Raw genomic sequence first — 21,993 nt, forward strand, 5'->3', positions numbered from 1 at the left:
TGTAGCTCAGGGTGCCCAGAGGGCAGGGTCCTTTCTGTTCTCTCCTCACAGGCCACCCCAGGTGTTCTGTTAGGACCCAGGTCCTGTTTGTGGTGACTCACTGACCACCCCTGGACTGAGAACCAAGCTATGGGGAAGGGGCACGGGCACGCTCTGAAACCCTCTCCATCCCCAGATTTCTTGACTTAGCTTCTGGGGCAAAGTCTGGATCCCCTCAGAGGGGCACACTGGCCCTTCATGATCTGGGTGTTCTCATCCTTCTCCCCAGCCCCCATCTCCATGTGACTGCCTGTTCCTGGCCCTCACCTGCTCCGAGGTGCCTTGCACAGACTGCCTCTAGCCTGTGTCACTCTGGGCAAGATGCTTGCTTCCCGGTGCCCTGGTCCCTTATCTGTGAGGAGAAGGCAGGGATACCAGCCTCACAAAGGGGGGTGGCTTTTAATAGAGAAAACACACACAAAGACTCACACTCACTGTTTTCGTCATTTCGCCCTGGGTCCCCTACCTACCTCTCGGGCCTTGAGTCCCCATCTGGCTGTAGGGTGGGTGGAGCCACAGGCATGCTGCGTGGCACCTGTCCAGGTGTGCCTGGTACAATGCAGGTGCTCAGCCAACCTTGCTGCCCTGTTACCATCACACAGGTTTCCCACTGTCCTGTTCTAGGAAGGGGCAGGCTGTGTGGACACTGCTCCTTGCTCCCCTTGGGGCCTCCAGGAGGCCTGGGCACACTCCAGGTTGCCTTGGTTTCCATACCAGCTCCCAGCTCTGTAGTCCTTCTAGGACACTGGTCCAGTCCATCCTATTCCCAACACCCTCTTCTCTTGTGAGGACACATTCTAGGGGTGATGGGACCAGTACCTGCCTACCCTCCAAGCTCACACTGGTTTTGGGCAGCCATATGCAAATGTCAACTCATGCTGAACACGCCATCAACCAGACCCTTGGAACACAGGGAAGGCTGACTGGGGGCCTGCCCTGTACCGATGGGTAAATTTCACTGAGTGGGGGACATGCCAGGAGGCGGCAGCATGTGACATGTTGCATGGCTGGGGAAGGCTCTGTACTGACCCATCCTGTCTCCCTGTCTGCTCCCTCTCCACCAGCTTCCTACATCCCAGGGTCTAGTGCAGGGCTCACTGTGGTCACAGCAAAGGGCAAGGCCAGCTGGCCCAACCAGGAGTCCACAGGGGTCTCCAGTCTTAGACCTCATATAAAATGCAGGTGACATCAAGGTTTCAACTCTTCTCAGCACCAGCTTGAATCCTGGGGTCCAGGTGACTTGGAACTCCAGCCTGCCAGCACTTCAACACCCCTTCCTTGCTGAGCCCCTGCATGCCTCACTCCTTCCTTATCTCCCTGGTAGACCCTCTCCAGGGGCCCTTCGGTGTGAGATGCTGTTCGAAGCATAAGGGAGATGGAGAGGTGAGCCAACAGCCCTGTTCTCAGTGAGCCAGTCCTGGGTAGGATGAAATGAACGAGGTGTGCTGGCTGTGGAGTGGCTGAGGGTCACTTGATCTGCCAGCCACCAGCTCTTAGCTGTCCTGAGCCTCAGTTTCCCCACCTGTAAAATGAAGTCTGTTAATGTGCCTCCTCACAGGGCGGCTGAGGACTAAAGTGTGACATTCAGGGAAAGCTCAGTCCCCATGCCCAGGTACCGTAGCTGCAAGTGGCCATCATGGGTATGACTGAGATAAAAGGGGAGGCTTCCTGGAGAAGGGGCATCTCTACTGGGCCTTATGGGGGTGCGTAGGGCAGGGAAAGGCACTGGAGTAAGATCAGCAAAGGCATGGAGCTGCAGTGTGGGCAAGCTGGTAGGGGCAGTGGAGGGGATGAGGTGGGGGGCCAGGGCCTTGGCACTGGCTCAGCTGGGGCTCCAGAGCCTGGGGAGGCTCTGTCCTGTCCTGGGGCTCAGTTCCCTCTTCTCTAGGACGAGGTCTCAGTTTTGTTATAACCTGGAAAGCTCAAGTCTGGCCACCGTGGAAAAGCCTGGAGTGTTTGTTCATGGGAACTGTGAATTCAGCTTTTCACATTGGAAGTAGGGCTGGGAGGCTGGGCTATGCACATGAATGAGTTCCATTCACCATGGATGGAGCCAGCCCCATGGCTGCCCACCCCATAGCTGAGCCACTGGGCCTGGCCCCGGGGCAACAGAGTGCCAGCTTCCAAGGGCGCTGAGGGCGGGACCAGGGCACGGAGGTAGCCTGGCAGCACCATGGCTGGATGGGCCAAAGGGGAGGTTTTGTTTGGGGCCGGAGATCAAAACTGGCACCCTTCACAATGTAACAGCCAAGCCTCTGGCCCCTCTGGGCTCCCTCTGTGGTGGAAGCTTGGGGGCACCAAGGTTGGGGGCTGCCTGTCAGTTGGCAGGGTGTGGTCTGGGGAGTGGGGGAGTGCTGACCCAATGAATGGCATGTCCCAGTGGGCAGTGTGGTGCCCACCCTCAGTGCAGTGCCAACTGCCCCTCCCCCCTGCATCACTAGCAGAGGCAGGTGAGGCCCAGGATCCTGTGCTGTGGCCCTGGTGGGTGGGAGCAGCCTCCAAGACTTCCCTGGCCCATCCTGAGCCCTTCTAAGGCAAAGTTGGCTTTGGTGTCCCCAGACTTCTCCAGCGGGAAGAAGGTGAGTGGGCCCCACCCTCAGACCTATGCCCTGAGTTCTGGCAGGAAGGAGCGTGGGGTGGGCGGGACTTGTATTAGATGCATTTGCAGCGGTGAACCGGTATGAAGACAGACAGGGTCATGCCTTTAAGTAAAATCACTCCAACGATGGTGTCGGTCACTCAGGGAAACAGCTTATTCTTTGTCTCCAAAGAAGTGGGGGACGGGGGGCAGGCCTTTGGGGGTGAGAAAGGAGTATGTGTGTGTTTCTCTTCATGCAAAGCTGCAGAGAAGTCTAGGACAGCCAGGGGGTGCTCAGGTGGCTCTGCTGGGTGGCCGTGGGAAGCAGGTGGAGGCTGATTGTGGGGTGCCCAAGCCCAAGGCTCTGGGAGCAAGAGGCCAGGCCAGGCCCAGACTGCAGGCTGCCAGTGGCTCAAAGCCCTTTGCTTCCCCAGCCAGTCCACTGAGGATCTTCATCCTTCCAGGATTCAATTCTCTTTTGGGCTCCAGCTTGTCCAAGGGGAGCTCCAAGGTACAAGACCCTGGCCTGTATCTACCCCCCGGTGGAGGAGTGCAGGCAGGAGGGCTCCCCTGGGCACAGGGTGGTGGTGGCAAGAAGCAGAGCAGGAGTCCCAGACTGGGCTGGAGGCCTGCTCGCACTGCCTCAGGGGCTATCCCTAAGGGAAGCCGTGGAGGAGGGAGAGGTACTGTGAGGGGCAGCAGACAGGGTGGGATCCGGGGGCAAGAAGGATGCTAGGACGAGCAGAGCCTCATCTGGGCACAGGCCTTGTGCTGTTGTCACAAAGACGCTGTTGGGTCCACGTTAGGATACTGCTCTCCTTTCAGAGCAGCTATGGCCAACAGTGGGGAACTGTGGTCAAGCAGCCTTCTTGGGCTCCAGGACACCCACCCTTCGCCATTCACCTCTGCTGAGAAGCATCTCCTGCCAGCCTGCTGCCTGTCCCCAGGCCCCACACACCCCATGCAGACGGCAGGCAGTGCCTGAGACTTCCTGGGGTCTCCCTTGGCTGCTAGGCTGAGCTCGCCTCGCCTTGCCTGGCCGGAGCCTGGAGATTTGTGACTGTGCCCCTGACCCGTGGACAGATGGCTGTGCCGGACAGACTGAGCTGGAGGGGGAGGCCACTGCACACACTCTCCTGAACACGAGGAGCTTGGGACGCATTTGGGAGGCGACGGTAGAAGGGATGGGCAGACAGACAAAAACCACACAGGGAGGCAGCACGGCTGCTCCTCGGCAGAGGCCCAGTTCAGGAGCAGGCGGAGGAGGCCTGAGTCATGTCGGCTCACACCTGCAGGGATGGGGACAGGACGCTCGGAGCTCCCCAGGCAGCCCCAGCTTGAGGCTGTCGCCTGCTGGAATTCGTGTTTCTCCACCCCCTTCCCCGGCCCCACGGTAGGTGTCCCCTCATTGGAAGTGTCTCCTGGAGGGCAGGGCTGTGTGCTCAGCTCACCCAGGCCTGGATGGAAATCACCATAATCCCGTGCGGACAAGAGGGCCGATGCGGTTATGGCCCAGCTGCCCACAGGGAGACAGCGGGCAAGGAGGTCTCTGAGTTGCCCTCTGTGCTCACCAGGCTGAGAAGCACGCAGCCCCTCGGGTCATTCCAAATGCTGAGCTGCTGAGAGTCTGTCATAGCAGCTGCCACCCAGGGTGGCTGCTCCCCTCCCTCTGTTTAGCTGAGTACTCAGATGCTCAGCAGACTCACTGCTATTTCCATGACAACTGAGGAGAAAGCCTCCACCCTCAGAGCCTCACGCAGCAACACAGACCGATGGCAGGAGAAGGCTGCTGATCTTGAGTTGGGCCAGGCGTCCCTTCACGGGGGCACACAGGCCCAGCCCTGGCTGGCTGGCCTGAGAAATCCTGAGGGGGGTAGGGGAGGGTCTCTGGGAGTTGAGGGGACCCCATTCTTCCTGAGGGACAGGGTAGTAGGCAGGAAGAGGGGAGGTCCTTCCACTGACCTGCTCCTGGCTGAAGCAGCCCTGGGTGGAGGGGGCCTCCCGATGGGAGAGGCGGTTAGATGCCAGCAGTGTTAGCCTGTGGCTGTGTTGGCCTCCACAGCTAGCTTCCTCCTTTGTGTGGAGCCTACCATGATGCCTGGATGTCCAGCTCTGTTTGTCTCAGAAAAGAGGCTGTAAGGGGATCTTCCCGATATTCCCATTTTACAGATGTAGATACTGGGGCTCAGAGGGTTTGCCTGGCCTGCCTAGGCCCGGCTGCCAGGCCTACCATCCCCACCCAAGGAAAGCCCCAGACAACCACAACCACCCAGACCTGGTCACCCCCCCCCCCACACTGCTACTGGCCTCAGGAAAGGGGGACATGTCTGGGGACAGAGCTGGATAACTGGGGTCACTTCCAGACCAATCTGGTTAGCATTCCCCACTTCTTCCTCCCGCAAACCTAAACGCTGTCTTGCCGGACTGGAGAACTGGATTAATGAGGCTGATGAATCCATGAGCCCCTGACTGTTCCTGGAGCCAATCTGCAGGGACAGCACGGAGAGGAGAGCCACCAGGGCAATGTGGGTGAGCCAGGAAGCACTGTCGCTCACCCTCCCCTGCTCCCGCGCATTCAGGGCCTCTGGGGCGAGCAGCATTCTCCCTCAGGACAGCCCCTGCTTCCCACTGCTGCCCAGGCCCGGTCAGCTGCCCACCCCCTAAACCTAGGCCCTCAAGGCCATGGAGCTGCGCTGGCCCTGTAGCTGTGCGTAAGCCCCCAGGATGCCCAGGCCGAGACAGACAGACACAGCCCTGTCCACACACAGGGACAGCAGCTCAGGCCCCTCCCTCCCCTCCATCTGTCACAACCACCGGGGCCTTCCTCTCCTTAGCACCCCTCACCCTCCCACTCCATGCTTTCCTATCCCACTCTGTTCTCATGGCCCCAGGCCTCCCCAGTGTAGGCCCTGGCTGCCCTTGCTCTCTGACCTTTGGTCAGATGTCCACTCACATCAGCATCTACCTCTCTTTCCATCTGACCCCCTTTTTTTCTCTGGCTTATTTCAGCTTTAGGGTTCCCTGGGTGGCATGTGTGGAACAGTCTGGAAGGGTCATTGGCTGATCCCTTAGCTGGGCAGGAAGCAACCCTATAGGGTGGGGGCCTGGGTGAGGAGCTCTCAGACTCCATCTGTTCCAACAGGGCTGCCCACCCGCTGTGCGGCCAGGCCCATGGAGGGCTGCCTTGGTTCTCCTTGAACTTTACTGGGCAGCCTCGGGTCCTGCTAGCCAGGAGACAGCAGTTATTTTCGGCTATCAGGCAATGAGTCACAATAGAAATGTGGTCAATAGGCAATAATGTGAGGAAGCTGGAGGCCCAGCATCCCACTCACTGAGCACCACTCGGAGCAGTACTGAGATGCAGGCCCAACCTCCCGGCCGCTGCTTTGGCTGCCCTTCTAGTCCCTTTCCTCTGGACCCCAGTCGGTCACTTGGCTACACCTTAAGCTCCTACTGAGTATAGTGCGCACTCCGGCCTCGAGGGACAAGGAAGAGCAGGGAGAACGGAGCCCCCCAGGCGAAGGACACATATGCCACTAACGGTCCGGCGCCCACACTGTGCAAGCTGGAGGGCAGGCAGCACGGAGGGAGGAGCCACATCTGGGCTGGGCGCTGACATATGAGCTGACTTCTGCCACCAAAGGAAGAGGCACCCCAGGCTGTGGGCACTACCCTAGCTGAGGCTGGGGGGCCGGGGCGGCTATGGCGTGGAGAGGGCCCCGTGTCAGGCTGTGGGCTCTGCCTGCATCCCGTCCCATTGATGGTACCTCCAGACACGCCTGGCATCTGTCTACCCCTCTCTTTCCCAGCGCTCCCCCTTTATCTCTTGCCAGACCATCTCCCAGCTTTCTGCTCTGTGGCTCTCCCTGTGACCCTACCACAACAAAGCCTAACCCTTCTAGTTGCTTCCATCACAGAGGATGACACTGTGCTTTCCACCATCTCCCTGACTCATCCTTCCCATCCCTGCCTGAGGGCCTCTGCCACCGCTGTGCTGTTCCTTCCCCAGGGTTCCCACAGAGAACCTGACCTTGACCTTCCCTGACCCCCACCTGAAGCACCCCCTGCTCACGACCGTCACCGTCTGTTCCTTTGTGACACAGCTTCCAGCACCACTGGGCCCCGTTCTTGTTACTGCTGCTCCCCTGCCATGAGCACAGTGCCCCGTCTGTCAGGGGCACTGGTCTCTGCAGCACCCAGCCAGGGTGGTCTGCCGAACGCAGGGTGATGGCAGCAGGGCCAGATGGTGCACGCTGTCAGCGTCCATTCGGTGTGGCAGCCGTGTGTGCGGGGCTAGGGTGGGGTGGGAGGAGCCACGGCCACGAGGGCCCCTGCCCCGCCCTCCCGCACAGGTGCACTACCCTGGGCCTGGCCCACAGATGGCCTGCGGGCCTCACGCTGCTCCCAGCCTCCTCCCCAGCCCAGAATGCCGATGGCAGGGGCCATCGAGGATGGCAGGGCCGGGCCTCCCTCCCCCAAGACAGGCCTTGCGCTGCCCTGGTCTTTCACTGACAGTTGGCCCATGTTCTTTCTCACGTCAGCTCCGTCGCTCAGTGGATCAATCTGGCAAAATGAGCTGAAAAGGTGTTTGATACGTAGGAGCTCTTCCGGCTTTAAAACGATCAGGAACTACCTGATCCTGTGTCTTGGTGGATGCAGTCTCGGGTTTTATTTTCCTGTTTCCGTCCCCCGTTGTCAGCCCCCCGTGCTTTTGTGTAGTGGCCCCAGGCCCCAACTCCACGGGTGTGTTCCTCTCCATGCCATGGGGGGTGGGCCTGCCTGGCTCCTGCTCCCGCCACCCCCAGCCTCTGCTGCCACCTGAAGACGAACAGCCCTGAGGCCACAGGACTCCCTGGCTAGAGAGGAGATTACATTGTGGCACAGAAAGATTAGCAACTCAGGGCGGCACACCTCATGCCCTTGGACAGTCCCAGGTTTTCATGGGGCCCTTGACCTTCCCACTACTTCCTCCTCTCCTTTTCTTTCCCAGGTCCCTCCTGCCCCAGGGTCCTGCTTGCTGCACACCCAGGGAGGGAAGGGGACAGGAGGGTCAGGAGTGGCCCATTTTAAAGTGCTCAGCCCTGCAGGCCTCGCCAGGAACAGATGGGGCTTCTCTGGGGTGGGGGTGTGTTCCAACCAGTGCAGGAGTCAGAGTCACTGCTTGCCTGTCCCCTTGCCCCCCAATCCAGGGACAATTGCAACGCTCGTAGTAACAGCACCGGCCAGGCCTGCCACTTCAAACAGCAAAGGCTGTTTAAACAAGATAACAGGCTGTTGGTAAAGCTGAAACTCGGGTCCTAATAGCCTAAACCCCTCCAAACCTGCCAGAAACGGGAGAGCTACTTCCTGCCTCACCCAGCAGTTCAGCTTTGGACCACCTGCCTCTGATGCCTCCCACTCACCTTGGCACCCACCCTCTGTGGGCCATTCTGTTTGCTAGTCCCTGGCTTCCCCATGTGTACATGGAGGGGGACTAGGGGGACCCGAAGTAACAGCAAGGGTGGCAGCATCTCAACCCCCCTTCCCCCTCCATGGCAGGGGAGAGCCAAGTATCCTCCTCAGAAGGTGACAGAAGGATGAGCTGGGCTGCCTGGGGAACTTGTTCTTAGAACCTGAGTTCCCTTGTCTGTGTGGTGGACGCCACAGTCTGCGAGGGTGGGGGTCTTAGAGGTTTGCATGCAGGGCCCCACGGCTGCATCTGGGGGTCTATGTCCTCTGCTCTGCCCTTGTCTTCCCACCTGGATGTCAACCCCTGGAGAGGAAGGGCTGAGGCCTGTGTACTACCGACTCTCCCACGGTACCTGGCACAGGGCTGAGAACCAGCGCGCCTCCTTCCATTTCTTCTGTGGCCAACCACAGCCCACACAGCCATCCGAGCTCTGAGCCCATGCTGTGCCCCAGCCCTGTGCACTGCCTGGACTCCTCAGGAGCGGCGCAAGGGACCAGGGGCCTGGACCTGGGCAGCCCAGGCCACACAACACCCGTGAGGCCCCAGCCGACTGAGCTGTCCCCCTGGGAGTCTGAGTGGGCCAACCAGGACACCAGCACCCCAAATACACCCACCGCTTGGTTTTGCTTTCTGCTCTCACTGAACCTCAGGATCAGTGACGTATAGGATCTTATACAGACGGAAAGGACCATCCCACTCCCACAAGTATCAGCACAGCCCGGGGGAGATAGAGCCCTGGGATTAGGGAGGGGAGCATCTTGTCACTTGAGGAGGTAGCTTAGGTATGAGAAACGACTCCTAGTTTGGGGCAGCAAATTCTCAGGACAACGTGGGAAAGCATCTGCTCTGAAAGGGCCTGGAGCTCCCGTGTTCTGCTCCCCCACTTCATGCCCAGGCCCAGAGAGGGCAGGGGCCTCAGGGGCTCCCCAGCAGGCCACTGGCAGTGTTGCATGGAGTCTAGGCTGTGCCACCCCCCCCCCCCCCCGCTGCCTCAGGGAGGGAGGAATGCTTCTTTCAGAGCCCAGATCCATTTTTGCTTCGGCTGAAATGAGAACTGTTTCCTATTTGTTTTTGTGTTAAATCTTGCCAGCTTGATCCAAGTCCCCCTGCTGTCAGTCACTGACGGGAAATTAGCAAACAGCAGGACGCAGGTGCGTGCGGACTGGAAGCTGGCAACACAGATCATAGGCCTGGCCCGGCCGGGGCTTGCAGACCATCACTGTCACCAAGGGAGGAAGCTGCAGTGCAAAATCTCTGGGTATTTTCAGCTCCAGGGAACCTCCTGGAACCCACTAGCCTAACCCCCTTGCCTGACCCTGTTCAGCAAGGAGCGTGCTCCTGTACTCCTGGGCATAGCCCCGGGCCACACCTCCAGGAGCAAAGGCTGCTGAAGCACTTGGCAGCCAGTTCCTGCAGGGACATGGGAAGCTGGGGACAGGGTGGGGGCAGGGGTGCGGCAGAGATATCTTAATGGGGAACCTCTGCCTGTGGGGTATTACTGCCCTGACCTTGGCTTCTCCATCTGCAGGGGGTGAAGGGGGCTAGATCTTCTGGGGTGTCAGCTCCGGTGAGAATCTGATCAGAGGCAGAGCCTCTCCCAAGGAAGGGCTGCCCACGTGTGTGCTGGTACAGCCACACAATGGGGACGTGATTTAGAGGATTCTGCAGGCCGTGGGACCCTCCATGGATCCCAGGCACTGCCATGACAGGGGCCTCCAGCCTGGGAATGGCTGTTGCTGGCCCAGTGCCCGTCACTGCATTTGCCCAAGGCGGTGGCTGCTGGCTTTACCCTGCCCAAGATGCTGTTACTGTCATTGACACACCCCATACCTTGCTAGGTTCCCAGCAGCAGACAGAGCTCTCCTGGTGCTCGCTCTGGCCAGCTCTGTCCAAGCCTCTCAGCCTGTTCATAAGGCAAGGAGGTGAGACAAAGTGGGAAGGGCCCCATTTCTGGCCTCAAGCCCTCGTCTTCACTGGGGAGACAGCCTTGGTCTTTAGGACGTGTAGCTCAGGAGTTACCCCCAAACCCCTTGACCACCTCTTCCTGTCCCCACCTGCTTCACTGGGGCTGTGCCAGCACATCGTTCCAGACAGGCAGTGTTGGGGGAGAGCATGGGGTGGCTCAGGGGCTGCCCAGGCCAGGCCACAGGAGGGCAGGGCAGTCTGGGGTGTGGCGCTACAGAGCCCCAGCAACTATGCCTGCAGACAAAGTGCTGGGTGGGAGCAGGGACAAGATTTGGGGGAAGGGTGTGCCAGAGGCCGGCTCATCACTGGCATGGCCACAGCCTCACTGCCCGCAGGCTGGACTCACACACTGCAACTGCCCTGGGGGTCATCAGGCCTCCAACCTCCACAGGTTCCCTGCTGACCAGAAGAGACCTCCTGCCCTCCTCGCACTGCTGTAGCTGCGGGACTGGGATGCCCCCGGGGGAAGCATGTCCTGGCACAGGTCTGGCAGTGCCCCAGGGCCTTTGCTCTGAGAGCCCTCTGCCAGGTCTCCTGGTCAGCTGGACTACAAAAAGCCAGAGTGTCTGAGGGTCAAAGCAGACCGTGACAGGCCTGTCCAGCACTGTCCTCACCCCTGTGATGTCATGTCATATCCTGCGGGGCCCTTGCAGCCTGGCCCTGGGAGGCATGTGTACGACTGAGGGGGGAGGTGGGCAGGATGGCTATCAACAGGCTCCCCGGGGAGCAGACCACCCTGGGGAATCGGTCTCAGCTCAGGCCACGTAGAGCCCCAGGCTGCTCTGCGGTGGGCTGACCTTGGCCTTGGGGGACCTCAGCTGTGTGCAGGCTCAGCCCACGTGCTAGTGCAGGGGGAGCTCATGGCTGTCCTTGTGAGAGGAAAATGAAATGGCAAGAGGGTACCGTGTTCCTCACAGGCCTGTGCCAAGTCACATTCCACCTTCCCTGTCACCCACACCAGGCAGGGTCACAGGTGAGGCCATGGGGGCTGGGAGAGGCTCACTGTCCTGCTGAGCTGCCCCGGGTCTAAGCTCCAACACCTGTACTTGCTTCCATCAGAGCACGAGCCCCACAGTTCCAGGCTCTGCGGGCACCAGGCACGACAACAGGTAAAGGCAGGGAGCATCCAAACTATGTCTTGTCCTTGAGCTGCGGGACTGTTCCACTTTACAGATGAGGAAGTCAAGACTGGATCCGATCATCCAAGCGGAGGCTGTGCAGGACCGGGGGCCACGTGTGGCCAGGTACTTCTCCCACTCATCTCTTGGGGTCCCGTCCTTGGGCAGACAAGACTAAAAGAGGAGCCACAGGGGGTATGCCTGGGAGCCCGACGGATACTGAATAAAGAGCCACAGAGTAGAAGTCTCCCCTTAGTGCCTTTCTTGCTGGCCCAGGGGTGGGAAGCCATCCAAGAACTAAAGTTTGCCTCAGTCAGCCCCAGACCTTTGGCTGACTGTGGTTTTATTAATGAAATTAGAGAAAGTGCACGAGCCCGGGAGATGCCAGCTGGGGGTGAGGAAGGCAGGATGAGGGTGAGCCGCAGCCTGGGCTCCCAGGCCAGCCAGAGCTTGCCCTCTGGGTCTGAGGACATGTGTCCCGTCGGGAGCCAGGCACAGGGAGTAGGGGTGCCTTTCGCTCCATCCTCAGTGTCCCCCTCAGATACCCACGGCCCCGTCTTTCCCCCCAGCCGACTGTTCCTCTAATCTCCCCAGAACCTCTAGACCATCAGAGCCAGTGGGGCCTCGGGGGCCCTACAGATGGACAAAGAGGGGTCCCACCCGCAACCTGTTAGCACAGGAGCATTTCTGGTGTTGTTCAGGGCAGTTGTGGGACTCCCCTGGATGGCAGACCTCCAATGTCCCCATCTATGCCAGTTACTGAGGGTCCCCAAGTCAGCTTGGCCCCCACTGCTCTTAGTTTCCTCCCTCCAGTCTGTTCTTGGTAAGTGGACAAGTTGTTTTTCAGTTCTCGGATTCTAGAAATCTCTTAAAACAATAATAATCTGTGTCTTAAAACCCAGAGCTGTTCTGATGTGTGCGTAAGGACCAGAACACATGTGCTGGGGAAATTAATTATCCCACTGGCTGGGTGGCCGAGTGGGATGCAGGCTGGCAAGTTCTGCCGTGAAGCTCCTGGTAAGCACAGGATGGAGAAGTTCTGCGTCGGTGGAAGGGGCATCCTCTAGAGCAATCAGGTGGCAGAGGGGGAAGTGCACAGATGGTACGAGACGCAGCTGCCCCAGCAAACCCCGGTTCCACCATCCCAGGGTGTGCGGGCACTGATGTCCACCCCAGACTGCTGAGGATGGGATACAGCACCCGGAACCTTGCCCCTTCTCTAGGGCAGCCAGGGTGCTAGCTCTCCACCCCCCCCCCCCCCCGCCGCCGAGCCTACAGCCAGGCTGGATTCTGCAAGGTCCATGTTGAGTACAGATCAATACTCCCACCTTCATCCTAATGCACACGGGTCCCTGATGCCTGGGCCCCCCTTCTCTCCGGCAAGCTGGTCTCTGGGGCAGAGCATGCCCTCCTGGCTTCTCTAAACTCAGCTGCTTCACAGGGGTGCCTTGAAGCCGGCCACAGTGAGCACAGGGCCAATGGAAATGGGTGCTAGCAGAGCCACCCCAGCCCTTCAGGGGCTGCGTGATGCCAATCTCATCTGACCTCACGGGAGGAAGGGACAGAATCATTTCTGTGCCTAGACGGGGAGCGTGCTACACACAGGAGGTGTGTAAGAAATGCTTCCTGATGAGTATCCCAAGGGCTTGTCCTCTCGGATAGAGAAGAACACAGGATGGGCTTGAGCTTGAGCAGATGGGCTCATGTGAGTCTGCTAACGTGCTGACAGAGGGAAAGCAAAGCTACCCAGCTCCGAGTCTGCTTCTCTGCACAGAAAGGCTTCTCGTAAATCTGCCTGGGGAGAGTGGGAGGGGGTTAGAGCGTGTCTCTGGCAAATTACTGTTCTCAGATGGGATGAATGTGAACAGAAATAACACCTGTGGTCACAGGGCCAGGCAGGGACTGCTGAGTCTGAGAAAGAGGGACACTGCCCAGCTCTCCAGAAAGATGTAGACGGCGAACGCTGTAGTTCACCTCTCAGTGAGCCTGCCCTGGCGCAGGTCCTCCCGGCCAGGGTTCGGGGTCACTGGCTGCAGCAGGTTGCTGAATGTTTAACAACCGGCCCAGAAAGGGCTCATTGTAGCATCTGCCAATTTCTGTGGTGATTCCTGGATGATTTTAAGCCCCCAACATGATGTCAAACAGCTCGCAAAGTTCCTAAAAATGGACAAACTGGCACTTGTGAGCTGGTACCGGCCAGCTCTAGCTCTCTGGCGGGCTGGCATGCGGAGAGGGAGGCTCTGCCGCCGCTAACCTGGCTTCAGATGCCCCCTTCGGCGGGTGGGGGGCCGGCTCTGCCAGCACAGGGCAGAGAGCGCCTGCTTGCTCCCCTCCCTCAAGGCTCGTCAGCACTAGGGCAAGAGGCTGAGCCCAGCTTGTCTCTGAGGGAGGCCCACACGAGAGCCCAAGCTGCTTGACTTCCTGTTTGGGGAGGGCCACCAGGCTCAGAGATCCAAGGAACACCGTGGATGTCCCTGTGCAGATTCTGCCAAAGTCCGTGGCAAAGTCTGTCAAGGTGGAAGAGGCGAGCGATAGGGATGGCGTCCCAGCTGTGCTTAGTGACACCCTGTGCCTGGGGGGGATCTAGTGACATAGTAGGAGGTGACCGCCCGGAAGGGTGGCTGAGATGCTCAGAGCAGCACTGGGTCCACAAGGATGAGGAGGCAGGGATAAACGAAAAGGCAGTGTTAGCATCTCGAAGCTCCACTGTGCAGTGTGGAGCAGGGACGGCGGGGCTGGTCATACTGAGCGGCAGGTGGGCCCAAGCCCAGGCCCAGCCTTGTCCTTCTGTTTGGCAGACATCTGACAGAGCTCTTACTTAGGGCAAGAAGTCAAGCACAGAGGTAGACAGGAAATGGGAGCCCTTGGAAGCTTCCAGTGCAACAGGGAAGGCGGAACGGAGGAAACTGCTACTGACAATGGCCTCACTGGCTGCACGTCTCCCTGGGAACAGAGGGAAGGAGCTGAAAAATCACTTGGCAAGTGCTAGGGGCCACATCTAGGCATCAGGCTGTGCTGTGGGGGAGTGATGGCTGATGGCTGCTGCCTTCTCTACCCTCCCTCCACTCTGCCCTTGCCCATCACAGGCTGGATCCGACACCCCGTGGGGACTCACATGAAGCCCAGGGCCCTGGGGGAGTGAATACCCATCGCCACTGGCCATTCACTGAATGGGGGCCATGGGCTCACAGCCAGGGTCTGCTGAAGTGAGAACCGGGTGGCCCTCACTCTGTTAGGGCTAGGATAAGGGCTGGGCCACAGAGCAAGGGACCCTGGATGGGCCCAGGGCCTGAGGAGCCCATAGGGAGGCGCGGGGGGGGGGGGGCACTGTTCACAAGTACCGACAGCAGTCCAGTTGTGCATGCATGTGTGCCCGTCCCCCTTGCAACCAACCGCAGAGAGAAAGAGTTGGTCTAAGCTGTAAAGGGGATGCCGCCGGGCAGAGTGTATGGCGAGCTGAGCCCCGTGCCCGCCTGTACCTGCCGCAGGAGGCACCGTCTTGGCCTGGCCCTCTTAGTGCCTTTGCCTCTACAGAGCAGCTCAGATCTGTGCCTGGGACTGTCCACTCCAAGGAACCCAGGCCCCTCTGCCAGCCAGGCCCTGCTTCCTGGCTCTGGTCTAGGAGGTCTCTGATGTCCCAGGGTCATCCATGATTTGCGGAGGCTGAAACAAATTAGATGTGGCCCTCATCACATCGTGAGATCAGAAGGACAGTTTCAGGGAGACCTGTGCTGGGGGTGGGGGTGCGAGGTGGGGAAGGCCGGTGGCCTCCATGCAGGTCGATGGCACGCCTTCCTGGCACGGTCCCAAGTCCCCATGGCACAATTCCTGGATCTATGTCCTCGACTGGGTCAGGGCAGGAGGCAGAGTGGGATGTACTCTGCTCAGGCTGCCTGTGGTCCTGTCACTGATGGGGTGGGCGGAGTGCCAACCCTGAGAGCCACTCAGGTCTCCTGAGCCCAAGGGAGAAAGCAGTCCACGCCCCAAGGCTCTCCCTGGAGCACCCCTGTACCTACAGGATGTGGGGATTCCAGAGTCCCCTGGAGTCCCTGAGGGAGCAGTGCCAACTCCCCATCTCCTAAGAGCCAGACTCAGCCCTGGGACACATGATACATGATCTCTAGACCCCAGTCTCCCCATTTGCAAAGGTGGCTGGTCAGGACACTAAAGGACATGTGAGAGCCCTTCCAAATCTAAGCTGGGGTATCACCCACATCTGGCTGTTGCCCGTTCTAATTACCTCCTTTGGCCCAGCTCTGTGATCACCAGCTCTACTAACCATCGGTGAAAGCCTGTCTTACTGCAATCCAATGCATCACCTTCAACATGCCATTTCATGACACCACGTGATTTTTAAAGCACTAAAACAAGTTCCCTTTAGGGCTGAATGACAAAGCAGTGCTAGGGAGTGGGTACTCAGTTTGTAGGACAGCCTTGAGTGGCCCCCTCCTCTGGGGCACACTGCACATGCGCTCCCCACCTTAGGGCCCAGAACTTTCGGGGGCTCCCCAGAAGGGCTGAGTGTCCCAGCAGCTGCGCACCCAGAAGGCAGGGCCCTAACCTCTGGCTCTTCCCCAGCCTGCATGCTTCCCGCCCAGTCCGGTCCACTAAGCACCACTGTGTGCCAGCCCTGTGCCCACAGCACATGCCATAGAGACTGGGTGGATGACGGGGCTTTGCGCCTGGCCTCATGCTGTGGTGGGGCTGGGACCTGTCTGGAGTTCAGCTCCCCTGGGAGCTGAGGGTCCCAGGATGAGGGGGGCCATTGACCAGGGCTGGGCAGAGGTGACAACGACAGTCTGCAGTCTGGTTACGTAGCACCTGCCACCTGCAGAACTTGACCCCCCAAAGGGCATGTCCTTGTGTCCTACCCATTACCCCAGGGACCCTCCTCAACACATGTCAGCCAGGTATCTGTTGGATAAGCAGTGGGGACCAGGCCTCCCCCACTGAGCCTTGCTGTGGCCCAGACCACACCTCGCTGTGGCCACAGTTGATCCTGCATGAAAGCAAAGCAGGGGACACCCCTGGGAACTGCTCCCTGCCAGGTTCTGAAGGAGGGGGCAGGTGTCCCCAGACAGCATGAGGTTTGTAGAAATGACACCACAACCGTGCTAGGTATGTGCCCCCCCGCCCCGGCAATGGCTCCCTGTGCCGTCGGGAAACTTGGGTTCACCTCAGCATCTGGCCTCTGGTCCAGGCTTTGCCTCTGCAGAGCGGGTACACAGCAGGTGCACAACAGGTGCACAACAGGCCCTCTACAGGGCCGGAAACACCAACAGCTCCACTGGAAAATGGGCAACTAGTAAGCTCCAGAGTCCACTAGCAGATCTGCAGGGGCAGAGGTTGGGGGGCAAGTGCCCATCCCCCATGCCTTCCCAAGGTTCCCAGCAGGGTGTTGGGGCCCCACCTGGTGGGACACTAAAGGGGAGGGGCCCGAGCCCCTGCCATGGCAGCCGAGTGAGGCGCCTGAGGCGGGGCCTTGGGCACACAGCCTGTCGGGGCTGTCACAGCGGGATGGGTGGCTAGCCAGCACGCCTCTGTGCCCGAGTGGGGCTGTGGTTGAGTCTCTGAGTTTAAAGCCCTATCTTTCTTTACTCTTGGAAGAGGCCACGGGACAGGCCCAGAAGGAAGGCAGAGCTGCCAGGAAGTGTTGTTCTCACAAAAGGCGGGCCAGAGGCAGGGAGCCCCGGCTTGGCCCCAGGCAGTAGGTGTGGCTCAGGGAGGGACCATGACTTGTCTTAAGCCTGGGCACCCCCACCTGTCCCCCCACCCGTGACTGGGACAATAGGCACAGCTGCCGCCACCCCACAGGATCAGTCAGGTGACACATCCCTGGGCTGTGGTCTGGCCTCCTGTGCTCTCCGAGGGGGCCCTGTGTGGGGATGGTAGAGGCCCACCAGACTCTGGAGCCCCCAGGCGCCTGCCAGGGCTGTATAGGGGGACAGGGCCCCAGGCAGGGGGCCCGTTAAATCCTTCCAGGATCAGGGCGGGGAATCTTATGAAGGCTGGGCGTGGCTCCTTGCCTCTACTCGTTGCCATGGTCTACGGACACCCTGGAATCTGCCTCCCCCTGCCCAGGTGCTGCCCTGAGCTCGCTGCAGCCCTCTGCAGCCCTCCGCAGCCCTCCACGCCCAGGAGCCTAGAGATCCTGACGTTACCCTTGGCAACGTGCTGACGCAGATGCCAGCAGGCGGGGGGTGGAGGGAGGTAGTGGTGGTGGCTGTGGCTCGTTTGCCAGGCATGGGGGCGGGGGGCTCTGCCAGCCCGCTGTCAGAGAGAAGACAAGGCCTCAAGAGCCGAGCTGGAGAGAAGAGCTCTGAGGAGCCATGTCCAGAGCCTGGCACTGGGCCCCCAGGTTCCCTTGGCTTCTACAAAAATCAAGCATGGCTGGTTCTTGGCTGCCTTGCCTTTGCTGGGGCCCAGGGACAGTTGAGGGCCCTTGAAAATAAGGCACAGGGGGGCAGCCCTGTCCCGTCCCCAATGGATGCATTAGCCTTGGGCGGGGCGGAGGAGGGCAGGGGTGCAGAAGAGACAGGCTAGCGGTGGTGACGGGAGCTGCCTGCAGGCACCGGCAGAGGCAGGCTCTGCTCTCCGCCTGGCCCGGCTCTCCCCTGGGCGGCCAGCCCACCACGGCGGCCAGCCGGCTGGAGGAACCACGGGGGCTATTGTCTTTCCTCGGCAGCCTGTTTGTTTTCCATCCTGAGATATTGCTGGTAGAGCATGAAAGGTCACAACTATTTGGAATCCAGTGAATTTCCAGCCTCGCTTGAGTTTCTCATGAAGAATTTCCTTTTCTGGGGAACAACCACCTCCCCAGGCCTGCTGAGACCAGGGTGGCAGCCACGGTGGGGTGCAGGCCTGGCTGCCAGCCCCTCCCTTTAGAAAATGTCCTGAGCAGCTCCAGAGCCTGGCTGCCTCCAGGGGGCAAATACAGGACTTCCAGAAACCACCCCTACCCCCCTAGCCAGGCCAGGGGTTGCCATCCCTGCCCAGGGCTGCCAGCTGCGTGCCCCCCAGGGACAGGGCCGGGAGTAGGCTAGAGATGTGAGGGCCTGCCTGGGGCTGCCTGTCCAGCAGTATGTCCACCCAGCCCAAGTGGGCAGCTATTCACTAGCACACAAGTGGGGACCCATCTGTAATGACAGGCTGCAATAGAGGGGTATGCTGGCGCTGGGTCAGGGAAGGCCTTTCAAGGAGGAGACACCTGAGGGGAGACCTGAAGGATGGGGACAGGCAAAGACAGGGGGTCATGCACTTAAGGCTGGAGACAGCAGAGTGTGTGAGTGAAACAAGCCCATGAAGGCCAGAGCAGAGAAGAGGCAGTGAGGAGGTGGGGGATGGGCGAGGCGGAGCCGGTGGGACCGTGGGCAGGAGAAAGCCTGGCCTTGGGCCCATCTTTGAGGACACTTGGGCCACCTCCGAGTTGACAGGCTCAGAGAGCAGAGATGATAGCCAAATCCCTCCATGAGACACGGGACCAACTCAGGACCCAGGCATCCTGCCTCCCAAGTCCTGCTATACCTGTGAGCACAGGCTTGGCTGACAGAGCCTGCCAAAAGACGGTCTGGGAGCCCGGCCCGGCACTGAAGAACTTGCCATGCTTGACCTGGAGATGACAGACGAAGCAGCCCCAAGATCTAGGCCCCGGGAAGGCCTCAGAGCACAGGCTATCACCAGCCTCAGGACACAGCAGAGACAGAAGCCCGGAGAGCTGACCAAGGGAGCGCTTTGTGGCTGGCGGACCTGTTCTGGGACTGTCCTGGGGCCTCACCTGGGCACCTGACCCTGGCCCTGCATCATGGCCTGGTCAGCCCCAAGCCCTCTGCTCACAGCAATGCCTCATCAAAGAGCCTGACCTTGCCCATCGGCTGGGATGTTCCCTCTGCCTAGAACCACACATGGCACTGGAGTGGGTACAGGCAGAAGAAGAGGAGCTAGAACCCCTAGAAACCGCACAGTGTGGGGAGCCAAGCAGACCCTGCCCCATGGATGCGGTGTCCTCAGCCCAGGCCCCTTACACCATCACTGCCTGGCACAGCTCTGGAGAGACACCTGGATGCACACAGGGCAGATGAGGGGAGCCCTGCTTGCTGTCTCCATGACCACCCTCCTCCAAGAGGCTGGACTTCCTTGAAAACCTAATGAAAGCCACAGGCCCCCTGAGGGCCTGTCAGGGCACTGAGGTCAGAGTGGGACCTGTCCATGCTAGAGTGGCCACCAAGAGAGCTAACAGCAGGTGCTAGAGTGCCCACAATAGCCACCACGCTCCACACCATGCTCCCAGGACAGCACCTCACTGGAGCCCCCACGGCTCCCCTTTGACTGCAGCCTCTCTTACCTGGCCCATACCCTCAAGCCCACCCACTTCCCAGGAGCCAGTGGTGGCGGAAACAAGCAGAGCAAAAGCCCGGCACACTCACCGTCTGGTTGTCCTCGTAGAGTTTCAGGTCGTAGCCACTAAGCTCCACACAGAAGATGATGGCTGTGACACCCTCGAAACAGTGGATCCATTTTTTGCGCTCCGACCTCTGCCCGCCCACATCCACCATCTTGAACGTGAGCTCCTTGAAGGTGAACTTGTTCTCCACTATGCCCGTGGTCATGTCCCGGGAGCGCAGAATGTCCTCGACAGTGGGGATGTAGTCGGGCGCGGCAATGCGCTCCAGGTCATTCAGGTAATAGGCCGCGTTGTCCTCCAGGTGGTACTCACTGGAGCGGCCGAAGCAGGCCTGCGCCCCGGGGTCGGCCCACAGCCGCCGCATGACGCCCAGCAGCTCGGGGGTGATCTCGCCCTTGCTCTCGGCAGGGCCCGTCAGCGCAAAGAGCTGGACAGCGTCGTAGGCGCGGTCCGGGTTGTGGAAGTCGATCTTGAGGGCGGCCAGGGCGCGGATGATGCGGGTCAGCGAGTCAATGGCGTTGTAGATGATGAGGGGCTTGTACTCCTTGCAGGCCTCCAGGTTGAAGCCCCCGCTGTGGATGATCTTCATCTGCTTCACGATGGTGCTCTTGCCCGAGTTGCTGGTGCCCAGCAGGAGCAGCTTGATCTCGCGGCGCTGCCGCTGGCTCTCTGAGCGCAGATGGCGGTCAATTCTCCGGGACCGCCGCGCTGCCTCTTTCTCCTCTGAGCTTTGCCGACATCCCATGGTCCGGCAGCGGCGGGCCCAGATGCAGAGCACGAGACGGGGCGCTTCTTCCTGTGGCCACGAGCAGGGGACGCTCAGACGCAGGCCAGGGGTGCCCGGCAGACGGAGCCCCGCTGCCCTCGAAGTGCTCAGCGCGGGTGGGGGGGTGAGGCCATGCCACGCTGCAGCCCCTGCCCCAACACCTCTTCTCCAGCTGGCATGGTGATCGCCTGTCACGAGGAGGTGGCTGAGCCCTCCCTCTAGTGACACTCCACCTGCCCAGGCCACTGTGGGGCCCGATATGCCGCCGTCATTCCCTGTCCTCCCGACGGTGGGAAGCTGTACTCTAGCGTCTGCCTAGGCTGCTGCCGTCTGGCTGCCGGTTGCCGTGGTGGTGCTGCTAAGTGCGGCTGGAAGGCCAACCCCCGGTGCCGTGGGCGCTCCGTGCAGCCCCCCTGCCTTGGGCGTCTGCCCTTCACCTGCCAACACAGAGAAGAGGATGAGCCCCCTCCCACTGTAGGCCGGGTAGGAAAGGGATGCCTCAGATCCCATCGGGAAGCAGCCTGGGGAACAGTGAATCAAAGCCCCTCCCTTCCTCAGAACTCTGCTGAATTGTGCCCAAATCCACGGCAAAACAAACGTGCCTGGGAGCTCCGCCCCGCACCCCTCCTGCAAGCCAGTGTGCTTGAAGCCTGGTGCTTGAGGAAAGCGTGCCCAGAGCCATACTAGGACTTTAGCCTTAGGGTTTTTGGAGTGAGGGAGTGAGTCCGGGGCCCTGCCGCCCCTCCCTGCCCACTGGACCCAGCCAACCTCACCCTCCCAGAGCCTGAGTCTCTGGGTCTGGTGGTCATTAGGATTCAATACGGTGGTCTTGTTGTGATGTCCTCTTCCCACCTCCCTCACTATCTCCTGTACCTGCCGGGGCTTTACCCACCTGTGCCACAGCATCAACGGGGCTTGGCTCCTCCTTAGTTTATGGTGGGGTCCCATGCCAGGGTAAATGGGTGATCCCCCCTCACCAACTCTCATGGGAGCTGGGTCACTCCTGCTCTCTCTCAGGGCAGGACATTCACCAGGAGGAGGCTGGCCAGGCCTGGCATTAAGCAGACAGATAGGGAGCAGAGCTAGGCAGAGAGAGGCCCCAGGCTGGGAGCACCACGGGATGGACAGCAGCCTGGCTCCTGGTGGGTGAGGCGGGGGAGGGGGCGGGAAATGGGCTGGGTGGGCTGGGGGATGCAGGGCAGGAACCAGGTGTGGGAGGCAAGCCAGGCCAGAGTATATCTGAGGGCACTGGGAGTTGCTGAGTCCAACACAAGGCAAGGGAGCTGTCCACACGCTCCATGGTCCCAGGCCGTGTCTTTCATGTCCCTACTCCCACCCTGATGGTTGGTAAGGAACAGCTACGCTCACACCCTGGGCAGGGCGTCAGCACCTCAGTGCCCAGCTCTCAGCCAGCCACCCGCTGACCCAGGATGCCTACAAGCTCTTCCCATGCCTCCCCCAATGACCTATGAGCAGCTGAGCCAGGACCCTCCCCACCAGGGCAGACCCAGAGCTCAGGCTCTGCCCCCACCTGGCAGCCTGCCCTACACAACTCTTGCCTCCTTCCTCCAACCTCTGTCCTGGCCTGGGTGTCCCCGGCAGCCTCCTCATTCTGCCACGGCCAGCGTTCACTCCTCTAATGCCCCCACCCCCCTCGTGGCAGGCCCTGGATGGGAA

The 21,993-nt window shown here is 60.3% G+C and overlaps 2 protein-coding genes across 2 annotated transcripts in view; one reads left to right on the forward strand and one right to left on the reverse strand.

The window, feature by feature from the left end:
• Nucleotides 1–21,993, forward strand: part of RSPH14 (radial spoke head 14 homolog) — a 73,042-nt gene that overhangs the window by 19,935 nt on the left and 31,114 nt on the right. The gene's annotated exons all lie outside the window — the stretch shown is intronic.
• GNAZ (G protein subunit alpha z) overlaps nucleotides 1–21,993 on the reverse strand; it is a 50,777-nt gene that overhangs the window by 8,018 nt on the left and 20,766 nt on the right. The window contains exon 2 of the mRNA XM_045802464.2: nucleotides 19,573–20,753. Within this exon, the coding sequence (XP_045658420.1) occupies nucleotides 19,573–20,295 (723 nt within the window). The 5' untranslated portion in view covers nucleotides 20,296–20,753. The remainder of the gene's footprint in view (nucleotides 1–19,572; nucleotides 20,754–21,993) is intronic.

The sequence above is a fragment of the Ursus americanus genome, chromosome 30 (assembly GCF_024610735.1).
Source record: "Ursus americanus isolate L20-20 chromosome 30, mUrsAme1.1.p, whole genome shotgun sequence".
Taxonomy (NCBI): domain Eukaryota; kingdom Metazoa; phylum Chordata; class Mammalia; order Carnivora; family Ursidae; genus Ursus; species Ursus americanus.